General features: G+C 41.6%; 1 protein-coding gene across 2 annotated transcripts in view; it reads left to right on the top strand.

Annotated features, from left to right (window-relative positions):
• Scin (scinderin) overlaps positions 1 to 20,896 on the top strand; it is a 74,460-nt gene that overhangs the window by 46,532 nt on the left and 7,032 nt on the right. The window contains exons 5-13 of one of the 2 annotated variants that reach the window (NM_001146196.1): positions 3,320 to 3,412; positions 5,923 to 6,055; positions 6,677 to 6,765; positions 7,886 to 8,101; positions 10,105 to 10,226; positions 10,670 to 10,760; positions 14,225 to 14,395; positions 18,251 to 18,428; positions 18,661 to 18,782. In NM_001146196.1, coding sequence (NP_001139668.1) covers positions 3,320 to 3,412; positions 5,923 to 6,055; positions 6,677 to 6,765; positions 7,886 to 8,101; positions 10,105 to 10,226; positions 10,670 to 10,760; positions 14,225 to 14,395; positions 18,251 to 18,428; positions 18,661 to 18,782 — 1,215 coding nt within the window. The remainder of the gene's footprint in view (positions 1 to 3,319; positions 3,413 to 5,922; positions 6,056 to 6,676; positions 6,766 to 7,885; positions 8,102 to 10,104; positions 10,227 to 10,669; positions 10,761 to 14,224; positions 14,396 to 18,250; positions 18,429 to 18,660; positions 18,783 to 20,896) is intronic. The other variant, NM_009132.2, reaches the window with a different exon arrangement.

The following is a 20,896-nucleotide window of genomic DNA, read 5'->3' as shown; positions in this document are numbered from 1 at the left end:
AGTGTAGAGTTGATCTTTATTTCTACCAGACAAAAATTCTGTGCTTCTCTGTGAACAAAAATCACTTGATGTCCTCTGTTTTCTACAGCACTCAATCGTAAATCAAAGGAAAGACGCAGACATCTGGAGCATCAGATTGCTCGATGTGTCCCTGAACGTTATCTGTGAAGTAATTCTTAGTGTCTCATTCAAAACTTGAAAAGTTTCCCCTGATTTAGAGGAAACATGTAAGAAATTATTTCAAATTAACTAAGGCATTAAGAGAGCATGAGTGGGAATCTTAGCCTCAACACTTATCAGTTAACCTTATGAAACTGTTCTTTGAGAATCTGCATTTTTCTGTGGAATTAGGATAACAGAGCTCTAACAAGGATGAAATGACAGGACTAAAGTTCCTGATGTGACTCAAAGCCATTCAACGAACAGGGACTATTATGGACTTAATTATATCTAACTGAGCCAGGTAAGGAGTAATTGCTCAGTGCCACACCATTGCCCCAGGTAGAAGCTACATCCAGCAAGAAGAAAAGCCCAGGGGAAGGGTGGAGCATGACTCCCACAGGGGACACAGAGGATATCATCCTGATTAGAGAAAAGAGCTAGAGAGAGAGCACTGAGAAACAGCACCAGGCTGGTAATGCACACATAGTATCTGCAAGAGTTCCAACATCCCTACTGAAGAGTCTTGGATTGACAGACTAAGTACCCAAGTCTGAATGGGCTGAAGTGCAGGTCCAGAGGCTCTAGCCTGAACCTGTTGACTTAGCTACTGGCAGTTGACTGCCTGTATTTGTCAACTCACCCAGGTTTTAAAATGATTGCTACAGGATAAGTAAAAATACTCTTGTTTTTAATTTTCCATCGTTTGTGGTATGACTAAAAGTAGTTATACATATTGAAGGTAGACAAAGTGGCATTTAGTTTTGGTATCCATGTATGTTTGTGAAATACCTATCATAATCAAATGATTAGAATAGAATATCACTGTGCTCTCTCTCTCTCTTTCGTGTGTGTGTGTGCGTGTGTAAGTGTGCATATGTGTATAAAATTAGGATCCACTCTCTTGGAAAAATGTTAAGTATGCAGCCCTTTAACTAGTTACTGTAATGTTCATTAGGTTTCTAGATTTTTTTTTTATCTTATTACTGAAATTTGGTCCCTAAGACCAAAGTTTTATTTCTGCCGTGCCCTGCTCTTAGGAATCCACTATCTACTCCTGCTTCTATGAGTTCAAATACTTCAGGTTCCACATATGAGTGAGGGCCTGCCATAGCTGTCCTCCTATGTCTGGCTTATTTCACTTAGCAGAATGCCCTCCAGGTTCATAAATGTTTCAAATGACAGGATTTCCCCAGCCAAGTTATATTCTTAAAACATGGGAGAGTATAAAATAGGATCAGTTGCTAATGTGCTAGGCACCTATGGGGAAAAAATGAGGGGAAGGGGAAGGCAGGAGGGAGTTGGCAACATAACTGTGACCAATGCAGGAGGGATGGGGCCTTCACTAAGTCCACATGAAGGACAGTTTACCATGACCATAAGGGGAAGAATTTAGTGACTCAGCAGAGAGCAGGCTTTTTAAAGCTCAAGAAGAGAGGGTTGGAGATATCCTGATGCAAATAAGGGAATGGAGAACGGCTAGTCAGGAATTTGCAAGATGAAGATATTCCAAACTGATGCTTTCAGGAGCAGAAAGACAAGCAAGCTCGAAGCTTGAGTGACAGATCTGAGTGGGAACAAGGAGAGTTTCATGGCTGTCAGAACACATCATTCCACACACAGAAGCCGCATGGGCCAGATGCCAGCCACACAGAACTGAAAAGAAAGACACTTTACACTTAATGTTCAATCTTGCCTGGAGCTAGAGAAAAGATGCAGGAGCAGTGTATTTCAAAGACGAAAATGTGTGGGATAGCTACAAACTGCTGTAACTTAATTATTTTGTTCTTTCTAGGCAGGGCGTAGAAGTCTTAAGGGACACTCAAGGTGTTTGGAAACCTACTTACATTCCCCAGGGAGGTGCTTGGTAAATGCTTAGTTGTTGAACTGAGATTGAAGGTGACCCTTAGAGAGATGCGAGCATATGCCACCTCTATCCTGGAGTTAGCCTGGTCTCAGTAAGTTGTGTTGGTTCAATTTCCAACTGTGCTAGCATCCTTCAAGAGGCTGATTAAGACACCTGGCTAACATGAGAATTGCTGTCTGGAAATTAAAACTTAAAGTACACCCCAGTTCCCAGACTCAGTTGGCCCAAGGGGAGACTTGCCAGGATTAGTTATACCCTTAATCAGAACTGTTTCTTCCCAACTGTATGTCGGTTGGGGTAGAATTGCCGAGGCTTCAGGAGGAGGCTGGGTGATCCTTCCCGGACACACTTGCTTTTAATAAACTACAAATGCCTTTTAAGAGAGCTTTTGGTTTCAAGTATTTTAATTTGGGATACAATTTAACTTTTAGCAAAACAAACAAACAAAAACCCTCCATTGCAACCTTTTCGATTTTATAATTACTAATAATTTAAAATGTTTTATTGTTCACTGTGTAAATAAAAGATGTCACGTTCCCTGAGCATTCATCTGCAGGTAAATTTCCAAACATGAGATTGTACACATGCTCACAAACGGTTTATGTACACTTTCATTATTTGACATTCAGTAGTGGATATTTTCCTGCAACACCAGTGTCATAGCTGCTTTTCTTTTGCTGCAACAGAAACACCATGGCCAAGGAATCTTATAGGAGAATGTATTTAAATTGAGCTTACGGCTTCAGAAGATTAGAGTCCATGCTGGTGCAGTAAAGGCATGTTGAGAGGAACAGCTGAGAGCTCACATCTTGTCCTTAGCCATTTACTGAATCTATGGGAATACCTTAGATTCTATCAAGTTGATGGCTAAGATTAATTAACCCTCATCATATTTTACCTCAAAACAATAACCTAATTTAAGGAATGAAATTAGTAGAAATTAGAGTATTTCTATAAGCATGGGCCTCAGAAGAAATCCTGCCTGCTTTGGAGTTGAGCTGAAGAACTCATTTTACTCAATCCCTGTTAGCCTAAAAAAAAGTGGGGGCCCCTGGGTTTTCTCATGGGCTTTCCTGGAAGTGCGCGTCAGCAACAGGCACAGGGTTTGTTTACTTCATGCCACCAGCTGCTTTGACCTATGAGAAGAGGCCTGTGATATAGGAATTGATGAGAAATTCATGACTCTGCTCCTTTAATTGCATGGGTTTTATAATTGATATCTTTATAAATGTAAGATGGTTCATCGTTTTTAAGATTCTGCACAACTCTTATTCTCTCTTCCCCTTTTCCCAGGTTTTAGGGAGAAAGCCTGAGCTTCCAGATGGGGACAATGATGACGATGTCGTAGCAGACATAAGTAACAGGAAGATGGCGAAGCTCTACATGGTGAGTTCCTGGGGTGGAATTTTGAGTTTGGCACTGCAGGGACTGTCTTTACTGTAGGAGGGAGCTCTCCTTGCCCTTGTAGAGAAATGTGCAGGTGAGTTTTCACATGTATGTATTAAAATAATCATGTCTGTAACTTTTCATTCTTTTCATTAATGATTACAAAGTTACTGTTGCCGGGCGGTGGTGGCCTTTAATCCTAGCACTTGGGAGGTAGAGGCAGGTGGATTTCTGAGTTCAAGGCCAGCCTGGTCTAAAAAGTAAGTTCCAGGACAGCCAGGGCTATACAGAGAAACCCTGTCTTGAAAAAAACCAAAAAACAAAAAAAAAAACAAAAACAAAAAAACCAAAAAACCCAAAAAACAAAAACAAAACAAAACAAAACAACAAACCAAACCCCCCCCCCCCAAAAATCAAGCAAAAACAAAAACAAAGTTACTGTTTGTTATATTTTGATATAGTACACCTGATAAAAACGTTTCCTTTGTGGAATAAAACATTTTGTGGGCTTTTTCTTATAAATTCTTGGTAAGATTGTAAAATCTTCATCTTCCTTAGAATATCCTTTTAGTGCAAAAAGGGCTTTCTTTGTTCCAGGAAGGTGAACTCTCAAATCAGTCAGCTTGAAGGAAACAGGGTAGAGCCAGCCTTGGGTCAGGTGCTGGCTGACCTAGCGCCCAGTGGCTCCTGCTGTGAATGACTGGGTATGGTGCATTTCTCTGAGGCGTTGTTTTCTGAAAGGGAGGGAAGAAGGTATGGAAAGACACGGGAGGAAGTGGTTTTATTCAAGGTGATTATTCAAGTTTCTTCCAGCGACAGAATTTTGAATTTACTCTCATGAAAGCAACAAAAGTCACACAACACAGCAGAGGAAACTGAAGGCAAGAGTCTCCAAATGTCTTTCTCTTTCTCTTACAACTTTCTAAGGAAGTGATTTGGAGCAGATAGTATCTACCTGAACAACTTAGTGACTTTCTTCTTTTCAACAGGAAGAAACTGTACTTGGTGGCTTTTAGGGAACTTCCTTCTCCTTTTCCTCTTTCTCCTCCCCCTTCCCCTCCTTCTCTTCCTCCTCCTCCTCCTCCTCCTCCTCCTCCTCCTCCTCCTCCTCCTCCTCCTCCTTCTCCTCCTCCTCCTCCTCCTCCGCCTCTTCTTCTTTTGAGACAGGGTTTCTCTATGGTCTATGTCGTCCTGGATATCCTGACACTCACTACGCAGGCCAGAGTGACTTTGAACTTAGAGAGTTTCCTGACTGCCTCCTGAGTGCCAGGATTAAAGGCATGCACCACCACACCTGGCTCCTTTCAGGAACCAAGTTCATTGCTCTGAATGAAGATAGATTATTAATTTGTGTAACATTAACTTCCTTTTTATAATGATGACGTGGCTTCTTTTCTTCTTAGGTGATAAAGGAAAATGTGATTATCATATCTGCTAAATACTGATAATTTTAACACAATTCTCCCAGAGATTGTTAACTAAATAGTGTGGTTTCATTACTCTTTACAGTCTAACAAATGTCACTTATTCCCCACAATCAATCAAACCTCTTTTCTCTCTCGGACAGCATTATGTATGAAAGAAATAGTTTAACATAGGGAAATATTAATCTTAAACCACAGCTCCCTCTAGTGGAGATGTAGTATAGTGTACAATGTGGGGCCAATAAGATTGGAAAGCCAAATCACTGTGGGCACTTTCTGAATATATAGAGTGCAAACTTCCCTTGTTGATGCAAAACTGGGCTACTGATTGGAGTTGGGTCTGGAACCTTCATATTTAACAAATAAGCAGCTGATCCGCTGGCAACCCACAAGCTGACCTTTGGAAACCAGTGCATTGAGATGGTGCATAAAAATCACCTTCAACTTTGTATGACCACCTTCAAAATTTCCTTAAAAGCTCCATCTCCATTGTGACGGAAAACAATTGACCTTGATAGTCGATCAACATAGAGCTAAATTTCTGGACTTAGATTGAAAACTATTTGCAGCCATTAGCTACACTGTACAGACGCTTTCTCCAGGGTACTGACTGCCGTTTGATAAGGACCCAGTGACTGAAGTTAAACAAACTTACACTCAGCCTTTTGTGTGCATATAAGGAGTGTAGGATTGTCACCTGCTTGAAAAGTTTGCTCTAAATTTTAAAATAAATGATTATGGAATAAAGAACTCAAAGAATTTAGTAAACAGTAGCATTGTGATAGCCCTTACACAGTACGATTATAACCATGATTTTCTGATGTATTACAGACAGTGTCAAAGTTTAACCTTCCATTAGCAGTTTTCTGCCTTTAAAGATCTTTCTACAAAAGTGCTTGGGGTGCAATTGGGCCCAGGGATGCTTTGCCTCTGTCTTGAATCAGCTCTGCTATATAAACTCTGTGAGGCTCATGTTCTCGAAGCATAGTCTCCCTACATCTGCAGAGTGTGTAACTAACACTGTAACGCAATTTTAGAGTGATTCTTCCCAAAATGAAATCATGGAGTTCAAGTCTTTTCTGTTAGGTTTCAGATGCAAGTGGGTCCATGAAAGTAACACTGGTGGCTGAAGAAAACCCGTTCTCCATGGGAATGTTGCTTTCTGAAGAATGCTTCATTTTGGACCATGGTGCTGCAAAACAAATTTTTGTATGGAAAGGTAAGAGATGCCATTTCTATGGTTGAGGTATTTCAGATCTGATGTTCTCTTCCTAGGAGGTGAAAGAAAACATCCTGATTTTAAAGAAAAGCATCTCTCCTGAGAAATGGTTTGTAAGTCTCTCAGCTGGTGCAGCTGGTAGGCGAATGTTTGGAACCATTCAGCAAGGGTTAGGGAGCTAAGGAAAGCATTTGAAGCAGGGCGGTGGTGGGTCATGGCGCACGCCTTTAATCCCAGCACTTGGGAGACAGAGGCAGGTGGATTTCTGAGTTTGGGGCAAACCTGGTCTACAAAGTGAGTGCTAGGACAGCCAGGGCTACACAGAGAAAACCCTGTCTCAGGGTGGGGGGTGGGGGGGGGAAGTATTCGAGCATCAGAAATATACATTGTCAAATATACTGTCAATTACTGTGATAGTAAATGCATTTAATATGTCAGGGAATGTTGCCATTCTCCCATTGCTATATTCAAATTAAATTATTTCGGTATGCAGGGACTAACCATCTAGGCCTTACTTAGATTCTGAGATTAGACGAGGCTTAAGCATGCTCAGGGTGGTGTGGCCACATACAATGCAGTATATCCCCTTCTGTAATTATATGTACCTTTATCTTTCTTCAGGTAAAAATGCTAACCCACAGGAGAGGAAGACTGCCATGAAGACAGCTGAGGAGTTTTTACAGAAAATGAAGTATTCTACTAATACTCAAGTATGTGTGAAAAGAAGTCACTAGATGAATCATTAAAACATGAGAGTCAGGAAGTCTCCACAAAGCTCACAAAAAGTTTGCTTCAAAGTGCTCTCTCTCTCTCTCTCTCTCCACAAGAATCCATAATAGCGTGTGTGTGTGTGTGTGTGTGTGTGTGTGTGTGTGTGTGTGAGAGAGAGAGAGAGAGAGAGAGAGAGAGAGAAAACACAAAGTTTTGCAAAAAGTGGAGGTCAGTGTATAGGGCTACACAGAGCTGAGCATGCCCTTGGTAGAATGCTTGTCTAGAATGTATAAAGCCCCGGACTCCATCTCAAAGACTGCATAAAACTGGGTGTGTGGTGGTGCACACATGTAATCCCAGCACTTGGTAGGTGTGAATAGCGGGATCGGTTCAAGGCCATTCTCAGGAGCCTAGAAGCTTTGAAGTTAGCCTGCATTGCATGAAACCCTGTCTCAAAAAGTTTTATAACTTCCATAAAGACTATCAGCTACGCTTTAGACTATTATGAAAACCCGAGCAACAACATTACAATGTTTGGTTTCCTCCAAATCGAGTCAGTCATTGACTAGCTACTTTTTAAAAAAAATAATTAATTAAATAACTAGTTAATTAATTAATTATAAGTACAGTGTAGCTGTCTTCAGACACACCAGAAGAGGGCATCAGATCTCATTACAGATGGTTGTGAGCCACCATGTGGTTGCTGGGATTTGAATTCTGGACCTCTGAAAGAGCAGTCAGTGCTCTTGACCATTGAGCCATCTCTCCAGCCTCAAATAGCTACTCTTTTTCTCTGTGAATTTCTTATTTCATTGATGCCCTCTGTGTGTGCGTGTGCGTGTGCGTGTGCGTGTGCGTGTGTATTCTGGCACAAATAATACAGTGGGATCATTTCTTCCTGGTCTCTTGTGAATCTAACATAGAGAAATATTTATGCAGAGGTAACACACGAAACCTTTTTCTCATCTTTATCATTCAAATTCAGCAGCAATGACTTCAGCTGTGAGAAAAACTTAGGTTGAATTGCTGTATTTCATTACCTCATTCTTTCCCCTACTGTAGCAATTCTTCTTGGTCTCTTACTTTCCCATTGACAATTTTTTTGTTTTTAAATTACAGATTCAGGTTCTTCCGGAAGGCGGTGAAACACCAATTTTCAAACAGTTCTTTAAGGACTGGAAGGATAAAGACCAGAGTGATGGCTTTGGGAAGGTGTACATCACGGAGAAAGTGGCTCAGATAAAGCAGATTCCGTTTGATGCCTCAAAACTGCACAGTTCTCCGCAGATGGCAGCCCAGCACAACATGGTGGACGATGGCTCTGGCGGGGTGGAGGTACTTTTCCATCTCTCTCTCTTGCTGTTTTTGTTTTTATCAGGCGTCTCCGTGGTATCTGAGAGGGGGGAATACCACCTTGGCAAACTTTAAACCTTTTAAAAAGGTGAGTTTTACTTAGTAAGAAAAGATGCCTAAAACTATATTCTGAGTCATGGGAGTTACAGCTGCTGTTAAGAGCTGCTGCTGGGCGTAGGTCCATTTGTATGTGTGTGTTGATTCTCTTTAAGGTGTGGTGGGCACAGCAGCTTTTTCTATCAGAAAGACTATGTGTGTGGTTGTATAGGGATATACTCAGAACATGCCACCTACCACCTACTGCCTCCCCAACACATATCCAAAGCATTCATGAAGAAAAATGAGCTAAAAGCAGATTTTTCCTGAGTGTTCAACTTGAGTGTATTTATTATTCCAGTTTAGATCAAAATTGCTAAATGTCCCTTAATTGTCTTAAACACAAACCGCTTCAGATCCAGTCCACTCTCCAGGCATCTGTTTTAGTGAGGACTGGTTAATAGCATCTTTCCTCTAAAATATCTGCACGGCCCTCCAGCCTTCCTCAAGCTCCTCTCCTGCTGGAACTTCAGGATTTGACTCTTGGTCTCCTCTTGACATCTGAAGTATTCCCACTCCTCCATGCACTATGTCAAACAGTTTCCATTCCTAGCAACTCAGTCCAATAGCAGGTACATCCTTCTCTGAGGAGCTGTCCCTCAGCCCTGAAAAGGGTCTTCTTGGTGATGTATGTATAGGTGATGATTTCCCCAAATGTATCACACAATTGTTATCAAATGTACCACAACCTGTTATTTATTCATGAATTTCTCCTAGATCTTTTATCAGGTCCTTGAGGACAAGAGTTAAATCCTTTACATCTATATTTATTTCTAGGTTTTGTCACAATGCTAGAACCAAGCATAATTGATAAATTTAGGGAATAATTTTTCTTCTTTTCAAATATTGGAAGTATGATGCTAGGCGGCATAGTTGTTGGCATGTGGGAACAAGGTCATCAGCTTTGAGATGCCACCATCAGATGGGGATCAACCTCTGGGTCTGCATCCCTATCCTGCTTGAGTATCCTCACTGCAGCTCAGCACATGAAGTGTTGTAAAGTACATTCTGAGCAGACTGAGCTCATCACAGGCTTAGCTTCTGACCACAGCTTCTCTGAGAAGGCATCCTGGGGCACACCAGCACTGCTAATACCTGGTGTCTGTGTTTAGGCTCTTGAGGTTGGTGAGACTCTGTTGCTGAGCCCTCTGTTCTCTAGAAGGTACGGTGAAGGGATGCTTATCCCAAGACAGCCTGCACTGTTCTCTGGATTGCTCACTCCAAATTCCAAAGCCATATACTGACCTGCTTTCCCCCAGCACCCATATGGGAGGAATGGTGCCATTTACAGGGACACACTGCAGTGCCTGGTGGCTCACTGGCCACTTCACAAATGATGAACAGTTTTTCCTAAAAATTTGAAGCATATTTCTGAGCTGAGTTGTTGTAGTTTTATTGTAGTAGTACCATATTCTTTTCATTAATTCATACACATGTGTTTGTGCTCATGTGCATGTGCACACGTGCGCACACACACAACCACACAGTCAGATATACACACATCAATAGTATCAAAACTATTGGGCAAGATGGCACATGCCCATCTTCTCAGCACTTCACAGACTAAGGCAGAAGGATCATGGGTTCAAGATCAGCCTGGAGTACATAGGGAAATCCTGTCTCAAGACAGAATAACAACAAAATTTAAGGACAAAACCATCAACAACATTCTCAGAACTGATGAGATATTGTGGAGGAAACAAAAGAAAGAGATTTCAAAAGTCAAGAAATTTGTTAACCTTCTTGCTTTTTTACAATTAAAAACTGTTTAGAAAAATAACTAAAACATTGTTGGATAATGAATCTAAAGTGGAAATGACCTACAGTTTGTGAATAGTATTTTCGGTCAGTGAACTTTTAACAGGTTATGTCTACTCTGTCTCTTTCAGATCTGGCGTGTAGAGAACAGTGGTAGAGTCCAGATTGACCCAAGCTCCTATGGCGAGTTCTATGGCGGTGACTGCTACATTATCCTCTACACTTATCCCAGAGGACAGATCATCTACACATGGTGAGTCTTTCCAGGGCACAAGTGCCATGGACCATGCACATACAAATGACTGTACTGTATGCAGCGTGAGGGGGAACCATCCTTTGATTATCTGTACAGCGTGCAGATAGTACTCAGATTCTGTGCACTGTGGGGATGAATTTCCCAAAACAGCAGGCATCAGACAGACATGGATTATTTAGCAAAGTCATATAAGGAGCCAAGGCGCAGTTTCTTTAAAATGGAGATGAAAAGGTTCTGTACAATGTCTGCATTTCTCAAAATACACAGGGCAGTCCAGGATTAGTATTTAGAAAACAGCAGTAGCTTTGATTGCTCTGGTCATGCTGAACTGTTGGCTTCTTTTTGCTATATTACAATATCAAGTCTCTTTTTGAAATGGCTGCATGAGAGGGTATTAAAACTTAACTACAAGCCGGTGTGATTTGTTGACACTCCTCTAGGCAAGGAGCAAATGCTACCAGAGATGAACTGACCATGTCCGCGTTTCTGACTGTCCAGTTGGACCGGTCCCTTGGAGGGCAGGCTGTGCAGGTGGGTATACTTTACTTACTTTCCCAACTCATGCAGGTCCCCATCTTCCCAGCCCTCTTCCTGATGAAAGCATACTTCCCACATCCAGAAGGGATCTTGGAATTTTAAGGTTGATTTCTTTTTATTTCGAAATTCAATATTCTATAACACACTCGTCATCAAGATTCTGGAGAAGAGGAAGCCTCTGAAAAATAGAATAAAAACATAAATAAACTAATAATTGAAGAGTCCAAGGAGAAAGCAAAGAGAGCTCTTCTCTTTAGAACCCACCATAAGCCACAGTTATTGGACATTTCCAGCTGCGAACGGTTTTAATAGACAGACTTGTGTGTTGATATGAGAACATCCTTACCCAGAGACCCTTTGAAAATGTTATATTACAAAACAAAGGAGAATGAAAATTGAAGACAGAACCGTAGTTGCTCCTCAGCTGACCTCAAGTTAGGGAGATGATCTGGGATTACTGGGTGATGCAAAGCACTCAACAGTGTCCTTAGGAGTCAACTAGGGAGAGGGGCAGAATGAGAGTGATGTAAGGTGATGAAGACTCCATGGACCACTGCTGGCTTTAGGGGAAAAAGGGACGCAAAAAAGAATATAGGCAACCTTGATGAGCTGAAAACGGCAAGGGAAAGAATACATCAGTGAGTCCCTGCATCTTAGTTACTGTTCTGTTAGTTTGTTGAGGAAGAGACAGCATGACCAAGGTGACTTATAAAAGGAAGCATTTAACTAGATGTTTGCTTACAGGTTCAAAGAATGAGGGCATGACCATCATGATGGAAAGCATGGTAGCAGGCAGGCAGGCTTGGTGCTGGAGAAGGGGTGAAGAGTTAACATCCTAATCCACTGGTAGTAGTCAGAGAGAGTGAGACTGGACCTGGCATGGGCTTTTGAAAGCTCAAAGACCCCTTCCAACTTATCTTCTCTAACTAGGCCACAACTCCTAATTCTTTCCAAACAGTTTCACTAGCAGGGGGCCAAGCATTTAAAGATGTAAGCGTATGGGACCCCCTCTCATTCCAGTCATCATGCTGCGCTCAGCAGCTTCTAACCCAGAGAGGGAACTCCTGTAGATTTAACCAGTGACTAAATTAGGGTAATACTATGAAGTGTAAGAAGATGAATTTTTGTATGCTAATTACTACAGTAGCAACAGTACAAAGCAAGCACAACTGGACAATTTTCAGCCATCTACAACAATAGGTAACTGTAAAACATAAGTAAAAACATAGAACAATATTTTATACATTTCCAGTCATAGAAATCCCTAAGTTATGGTTCACATGGGCAAGCCAAAAAATCAACCTTGATAGACACGTGAATCCATATTTTCCCTCGTAGGGATCAGAATCTTGCTTGAAACAAAATCCATTGGCCAAAAGTGATGGAAATATCAGGCAGGAAAAAGAAAACAAAAGTGAGCAGGGAGGGGATAGAACAAAGGAAGGAAGGAAAGGGAGGCACAGGGGAGAGGAAAAGAGACACAAAGGAAGAGAAGTGCAGTGAGGGGGGCCGGGGGAAGGAGTGGATCAGTTGGTATTTCTAAAATTAAAAAAAATCAAAACAAATCTTGAGAATGACTGAACCCTGTGTCAAAAATCACACACTCACATACATACATACATACATACATACATACACATACACACATGCACACATGCATGCACACACACATGTACATACGCAGGCATACACACATATATATTCATACACACGTGTATATATTCATATGCACACACATACACACATGTGTGTGTATATATACATATATATATATACACACACGCACACACCCACATGTACACATATGTACACACACATATACACACACTCACATGTGCACACACATGTACACACATACACACAGTTTCTTTTTTTTTTTCCTTCTGCAACACGTTTATTGGCAGAGCATTTTCTGCGTAGGCAAGAAGCACACAGTTTGTTTCTATGAGAGGGGACAGCAACGAATGTTTGACAATATGCAGACAGTATAAGTAGTAGGTTGGCATGTCTACGCTGTGTCTAAGGGGCCAATTCCAGTGAGTTTCAGTGTCAACATTCTTTCTTTAAGTCAGCTTTTCCTCTTATGCTGGAGTGTCCACCACATTTCATGACCGCTACTAGTATCTCCGAGAAATGTATGTTTTTTGCCTATTTAATTCCTTCCTCTCTATCTGCAGCATGTCTGTCTGCTCTTACTATTGGCAGAGAGGTAGGTGTTCCTTGGCCTTACACCTAGCTAGAGATCTCTGTCTCTGTCTCTCTTTTGTATGTCCTCTCACTTTATAACTGGGTTATAAATGGGGTTGGTTGCCTTACTACCTACCTGCATTCTCTGGCTGGCTTGGGGGGGAATGACATTTGTTCCCTTGTGCTAAGAAAACCCACCTTCTAGACAGCTGCCTTGGCCTGCTTATGACAGTTCTGATTCAGCATCATGAAGTGTGAAGTTTTCTCTTCACAAGGAGGTGTCGCTTAGCTACCTCATGTGTGATGTCAAGTGAACCCAGGTTCTGTATGACCTAAAAGATGTTTGGTTTTCAAACCTTTATAAATGTGAGCTCTGGATTTCAAGTGTAATGATTAAGCAGAAAGGCGAGGCAGATACTTTACAACGTAAGATTGATGATGTGGAGGCTGAACTTGGTCTCCAGCTGGCTTCTTTCCATCTTGGTATGAATTCATAGATACACACAGATACATACATTAATAGATACATATGCGTCATCAACCATGCTGATAAACGAACTCGATTAATAAAATGGTTGGGTTCTTCGGGTACACACAACTCCATTCCTAATCAAATATTTCAGTTGTTGGGATAGAATATTAATTAGCTAAGAAGAGCCTATGTAGTTGAGCTTAAAGCTGTTCCTCACAAATGATTCAAAATCTTTGACAGCTATACATTGTGTTTTGAAATTTCACAGATAGATAATGTACAACTAACGAATTTCTAGGAATTAGCCAGCTGAATCCTAAAGTTGATGAAATATTAGTTTCTTTGTGAATCACTAGATGGCAGTGGTTCACAATAATTATTTTTAAATCGCATTGCTCTTGTAAGTGTTTTTGGTGAAGTAACTTAGAAGCACTTAAGCAAATTATTAAGCAATTCAATCCACCCGTTTTCCACTCTACTCTCCTTTGGAGTAAAGTACCGACCTTAAGACGTGCCCCTGAGCCTCTCATAGGCAATTGCCCTTTTTTGAAGGTTATGTAGCATATTGGTTGTTTTCAGCACTCCTTCCTACACTTCCCAAACTGTGCTACCATGCCAGAAGATACTTCTCAGGTAGCCGCTCACCCATTTGGATGTGTAATTGTTGAACCACGCTTATAAAGTCAGTCATTTTCAGTATTCCCCAAGCCCCTATAGCTGAGAATGCCCCTGAGTTCCCATTTGCCTGGCCTCTGGAAACTCAAATTCAAACTTCTGTCTCCCTGCCCTGTGCACCCAGGTCCGTGTCTCTCAAGGCAAAGAGCCTGCTCACCTGCTGAGTTTGTTCAAAGACAAACCACTCATTATTTATAAGAATGGGACATCCAAGAAAGAAGGGCAGGCACCGGCTCCCCCTACACGCCTTTTTCAAGTCCGGAGGAACCTGGCATCTATCACCAGAATTGTGGAGGTAAGGCTATGCATTCCATGAATATGCCCTGGGCATGGATTTTCTAATTTGCCTGGCTATCAGCAATGTTAGCCTCTACATACTGGCAAGTAGATGCCCTGGACTTCGACAATGTAAAACACTAGAAGAGGAAACATTGAATGAGAGGGCAGCTCAGGTTTTTCAACTGCACGGAACCCAAACAAATGAGTTTTGAGAATATCATTTCCAGTGAAACTGGCAAGAGGCAGGAAGCTGCTACAGCCCTACCTTGAAAGGTCTGGGCTAGAAAGACTGTGAGGTGTGATCAGATGATCGTGAAACCTGGGGAGATCTAAGAAGGAGGCCTTTGTACGAACATCTGCCCACACTGGAGTAATCTGTCCCACCTTGAGTTCTAGCCACCACTGAAATCCAGGCCTCTTACACCACTCCATTGCCCTCTGTTTCTCCAGATCTGGAGCTGCTTCCAAACCTATTTATATTTTAGGAGACACTCAGCCCAGATCTGAAATGTCAACCAGTCTTGCCTTGATCTACCAGTAATCTCTCTGAGTCTCCTCCTGCCTCATCTCTGCTTGTCCTCTGAAGACTGACTGCCTCCTGGTGGAGCTGTAATTCCTCAGTTTCCTTTCACTGGGGCCCCCTGGATGGGGCTGTCCTTGCTCACCCAGGCCTCTCTGCCTTCTCTTTTTATATGGTTCATCCCTGCCTCTTCCTCACCAATGCTGCCCCTTCCTGCTGCAGTCCCTCCACCCACAGCCCTCTTCTGTTGTCATCTGCCTTGTCATTGTGATGGCCACAGCCATGATCTCTGTCACTTCTATCCCTGTTCCTTTCAACAACCTCCTCCTTCTCTCAGAGAGAACATAAATGTAATCACATACAGATCACCACATCTGCACTCCTGTAATTTCACTAGCTACATCTGTACATAGATATTATCCTCTCCTCTGACTTATGAAATAATTTAAAAAGATAAACTGATTCATATTTTTAAGAATAATCCATATATTAGTAACTTATACAAAAGTGATGAGGTGTTTTATCAATTAATATCAATGTCACCCATAAATTATATATTTTGTAGTGATCTGTTAAGTTGATAATAAATACTTATTACATAGAATAAAAATGTATGGCTCTTATCTAAAGCCAAATTGCTCCATCCCCCAGTCTACCCCTCTGCCCATGGTCCCCTCTCTGGTTTTGCTTAGACTTTCTTTGGTTTCAGATCCCCTTGTATAGACTCACAGTTCTTCCAATACTCGCTGTTTGTTCTGACTGCAGGCTGTAATCTCCTTTTTCCTCATATACATGACAAATTTATTCTTGTATCCTGGATCATTTACCAGGAGATATGAAACCAGGAGATGTGCTTGAAAACAAATTCTGTAGACACTGTGTCTTGCCTTCTCCTGGGTTTTCACATTTCTGTCCTTCTGAGAGCATATGTTCTTGTGAGCCTAAATATGGTAAGCGGGGTGAATGAGCACAGTGCTTTCAAAGATCACTTCTCTGATCTTGTTTTTCTTAACCAGCCACAGGCAGGCATTTACCACAGTCAACTTGTACTGTTTGTTGAGCATATTTTTCTGATGAGCTAGATGTCTCCACATTCCCAGAGAGGTTAGGGCTTTACTCTGCTTGGCCTCTAAGCACTGGAGTATTCCAGGCCAAGGTGATCTCATGTGGTCTTATCATTTAAATCTGGTCTCCATATTGATCTTATAACATTCTAGGCACAGATTCTCATGTGTTTAATTGTAACTAATTTTTTTAATCCATTAAATCAACAGTGGAGTCTTTACCTGTGGACACTCATTTGAGTTCATATGGAAGAGTCAATCACAAGGCTCCACTGTTGAATTCCTGACCTCGCCCATAGTTGACATTTCTTTAGGGGTGTCATCAGTTGAATTCAGTGCATCACCCAACATCCCAAATTGGCCTTTCCTTCTTTACTTTCTCTGACACATCAATTATGATGATTCTACGTGGCCTTCTGTCTTGTTTCCCAGCAAGCTGGTCTTCGTAAACAGACAGTTCTCCTTTCCCAAGCTCACCCTAATCTGAGCACTGGCCTCTTGTTACCTTTGCTCATATTCTTGGATGATGCTTCTACAATAAAAGAGATACAGATTGGAAATCAGAAGTTCTGAAATCAGACCTGGCTACTGGCATTCTTCACCATATTAAACAATGATTTCCTTGGACTTGGTCCAGGAGGCCTCATTCCTGGTGAGAGAAGACAATTATAACTTTCCTAAATACTACCAATCCCCAGATACTGTCTTTTAAACTCCAACAGCCATTCTTTTTTCCTCTAATTTTTCTTTCCAGGGTCAGGCCCTTAAAAACTGGCAAGATCCATCTTTTCTGCAGCAGATGCTTTGAATTGGGTAGTCGGTTGAAGTGGGCTAAGCAACATCATTTGGAACAAAGGATCATGCCAGTCTTTAAAACATGTTTTCTCTCTGTAGTCTCAGATTGGCCACACTCCTGTTTTCCTCTTGGTTGTTGTTTTGGTCTGGCTTACTGGTTGTTCCTGGTCTCCCTGGGAATTATTTCACACTAAGTTCCACAATAATGTGATTGTGTGTTCAGACCAGTTTTCACAGATGTGGTATGATGTCACCAAACCACAGAATCCTAGGCTAAGCCCATCCTAGGATGCTCATGATCATGACCAGGCCAGAGACTTCAAAGATCCTGTCCATGCCTGATGTTGCCATAGGCCACACTCACAGCTCAGTGTCTAACCCATCTGGGCTCTTTCCTCTGTGGACCCAAGAACTCAAATTGCAGTTGGCAGACCCCAGGCTGTGTATCTAGCTCCTGGCTGCAAGAAGAGTGTGTGCCGGAGCTGTTTCTCATCCTAGACACAGATCTGTAATTGAATCTGGCATTTATCTGAGTTAGAAAACACTGGTAGTGAACTGAAAGTCATCTCTTTGCCCTCTCTGTTTTATGGATTTCAGGGCTCCTTCTAATTAGTACCACATTCTCTTTAGTGGGGGAAAAAAAGGTGCCATCTTTGTGTTTGCTATTTGATACTGTACCCTTTGTTCAGGCATCAGGTGTGGCTTGTCTTGCGCCTATGTAATATCTCTAAATATTATTTTTATCACTTTGTCAAGTCATCAATTGGGTGGTTTTGTTCCCCCCCCCCATTTTTGTGAGTGTATGTTCATGTGAGGATCTACTATGTTGGCAGCCATGTTTCCCTGCCATGTTTGGGAACTACAAGAGGGTGTTGGATCTCCTGGAGCTCTATGGAGTTAGAGCATTTACAGCTGCCTGATGCAGGTGCTGGTGACCCAACTCAAGTCCTCCAGAAGACCAGTGTGTGCTCTTAAGAGGGCTGTCACTTTAGCAGTCTTGTTTTTGAGATGGAGTCATCTGTATAACATAGACTGGACTTTTTACTATCTTCTGTTTCAACCCCCAAGTGGTAGAATTATAAGAGTGAACTATCTCCTGGTCTCCTGGACAAAACCCTCAATTCTTGACCAATTGCTTGGCTATTTTAATTAATTTTGAGACAGTCTCTCCATGCAGTCTTTGCTGCCCTGAAATTTCTATGTAGCCCAGTCTGGCTTTAAATTCACAGAGATCTGGCTGCTTCTGTCTCTTGAGTGCTAGGATTAATGGCTTGGGATAACACATGCTGCCAAACTAGTGACATTTTAAAGCCGTGTTTTATTGTCCGAGGGCAGCTGAACATGTGTCATGGACCAAGGCATGCTTACTCACATGTTTTAGGCATCTATTGCACCTATGCCTTGAATTAGGGCCAGGCAGAAGGCTCTGGATGGCTCCCCACAGCCTCAGTAGTAAATTTGAATCATTGTATTGTTTTCCCTCATACCCTAGGTTGACGTTGATGCAAATTCATTAAATTCTAATGACACTTTTGTCCTAAAACTGCCACGAAACAATGGCTTCATCTGGATAGGAAAAGGTGCTAGCCAGGAGGAGGAGAAAGGAGCAGAGTATGTGGCTGATGTCCTCAAGTGCAAAGCTTCAAGAATTCAAGAAGGCAAGGAACCAGGTGTGTGCTGTGGGCCCAAGGTCACCACTTTCATAGTTCTAATTGACTTCATTCAATAAAAAATCATTTTTCTTATCATTAGAGTTGTGTAAGGATGCTTCTGTTAATTGCAAGTGTTGATGGCATCTGGTATCATTTAGTTAGGATGAAATAATATTGTCATTGATGTGAAATCCTATGAAGTATATATGCTCCTGAATATGTACTAAGTAACTCATTGTGCATTCCGTAGAGGAATTCTGGAACTCTCTTGGAGGGAGGGGAGACTACCAGACTTCACCATTGCTAGAAACTCGGGCTGAAGACCATCCACCTCGGCTTTATGGTTGCTCCAACAAAACTGGAAGATTCATTGTAAGTGTCTTAGCTAGACAGAGCCTAATGACAGCATCCTGTCCTGGTTTGAAGAACTTTCAAATGTGGGACAACTGGGTTTGGCTTCTCTGTATACTGTAGGTGACAATCTTTACTCTGTGCAAGTAGTTTAAGGCCTAATGATATGGCAGATGCAGAAACATCTAGAAAACTCTATAGTATATAAATCAAAATGTCCTTAAAAATATCTATCTCACATCTGTATCAGCATTTAGTGTTTCTTTGTGAAATGCGGATGGCTGGTTCTGCTCATTTAGTACTTAGTTTCTGGGGGGGGGGGCGGCGGTTGCGGGGGGAGTAGAGCCATCATTTCTCATCTAAGTGTAAACAGAAGAATAGATTTTTTCCCAGGCTGACTGAATGAAACAAACAAATAAACACACACACACACACACACACACACACACACACACACACACACACACACACGGGGTTATTAAGGTCATTGAACAAAGCCACAGAGAACTTTGTGCACCTCTGAAAATTACCTAACACCAAGAGTAATTTTTTTTTTTTTTGAGACAGGGTTTCTCTGTGTAGCCCTGGCTCTTCTGGAACTCACTCTGTAGACCAGGCTGGCCACCTGCCTCTGCCTCCCAAGTGCTGGGATTAAAGGCATGCGCCACCACAGCCCAGCCTGTAATGTTTTGTTTTCTAGTCCTTTATAGTTCAGGCAATTAAAAGTAACAGTAGGAGACTGTGAATATCTATTGTGTGACACCATTCCTAGGGAGATGTGAATAACCTGTCTACTTGCCCCAGATAGGAAACCAATGACAGGCCAATGAACAGAAACCACCAAAGTCCAACTTGGTGAACCAATGAGTTTTATTAGTGTTCCTTTCAGGAATAGGAATGACTCAAAGGCAGCTGCATCATCAAAAGCCATCTCCTACATGGGTGATGTCTCATGAAAACTGGAAACCTGGACGTCACTGCACAACCTATAGGTGGCTTAGTGGATTGGAGACTGTCTCTTCCAAGCAGCTTGTCTTAGTCTGAGAGTATTTCTCAGCAGTCATTATGATTAGATATGCTTTGGGAGGGAGGGAGCCTAACACATCTAATCAGTTTCAGGACTTCCTGAAGCTTTTCAGATGTTTACTTCATGGATGTAATGCAGGAGAGGTTGTTTCACCTCCCTTTACAACATCCAGAGTCATAATGAGCATCCCATAATGAGATGAGATGTTTCATCTGGAGGAAATTGTTGCACAACAAAGTCTTAGTTTAAGCTGTTGTTACATGAATGTAGCAGACTGGAGTGTTTAAACAGTAAGCACAGCTTTCTCACATCCTTGAACCTGGGAGGTTCAAGGCACCAGCATATCTGTTGTCTAGAGAGGGCCTTTCTAGCTAGCATCTTTACATAGCCCAGTGAGCTGCTATATCTCTTCTGAGTACACTGCTGTTGTCAATGGGCCTTATCCTTGTGACCTCATTGTGAGCATCAGCCTCCATCCACCCCCTGATTCTGAACAAAAACATGCAGTTTGTATCAGTACATGATTTTGTAATGGGTTCTGAAATTTCATCCTGGGCTCCAGCCATTTACCTCAACTTATTCAGAAAAGTCTGACCATCTTAGACATGCTAGACTTTTGTGTGAAGAATGTTGAAGGAGAGATCTTTCTCATCCTGGCAAATAAAAACTTAATTTTCATCACACAAAACTAAGTGCTCACCAGATTCATTACTAGAAATAAAGTGCTAAAGGAACTGTCCATTTATTAAAAACATACTTGGAGCTTACAAATGATTTGACTTGAAATTTTAAGATATAATGATGGGTAGTGATAAATATTAATTTTGGGGACCACAGTTTCCCATCTACCATAGAGAATCCTTGAACTTGCTGTACTTTATGTTTACTATATGAAAAGTCTCTTTTGTTGATTATTAATATTATATCATATCCAAACAGCTTCTCTTTTGCACATGGTTCACACATGCTTATGTAATTTGTTTTATTTGCTAATATTGCTGTAAATTAGATTCTTAAGAATTTCATTTTATAACTTTCATACATAAGTACTATGTCATTTCTATCTATCCCTCTTCCCCATCCAATGCCATTCATGTTCTCCCCGCAC

The sequence above is a fragment of the Mus musculus genome, chromosome 12 (genome assembly GCF_000001635.26).
Source record: "Mus musculus strain C57BL/6J chromosome 12, GRCm38.p6 C57BL/6J".
In the NCBI taxonomy this organism is placed as follows: domain Eukaryota; kingdom Metazoa; phylum Chordata; class Mammalia; order Rodentia; family Muridae; genus Mus; species Mus musculus.
The sequence above is the reverse complement of the archived record's forward strand: the minus strand, read 5'-3'. Positions and strand labels throughout refer to the sequence as shown.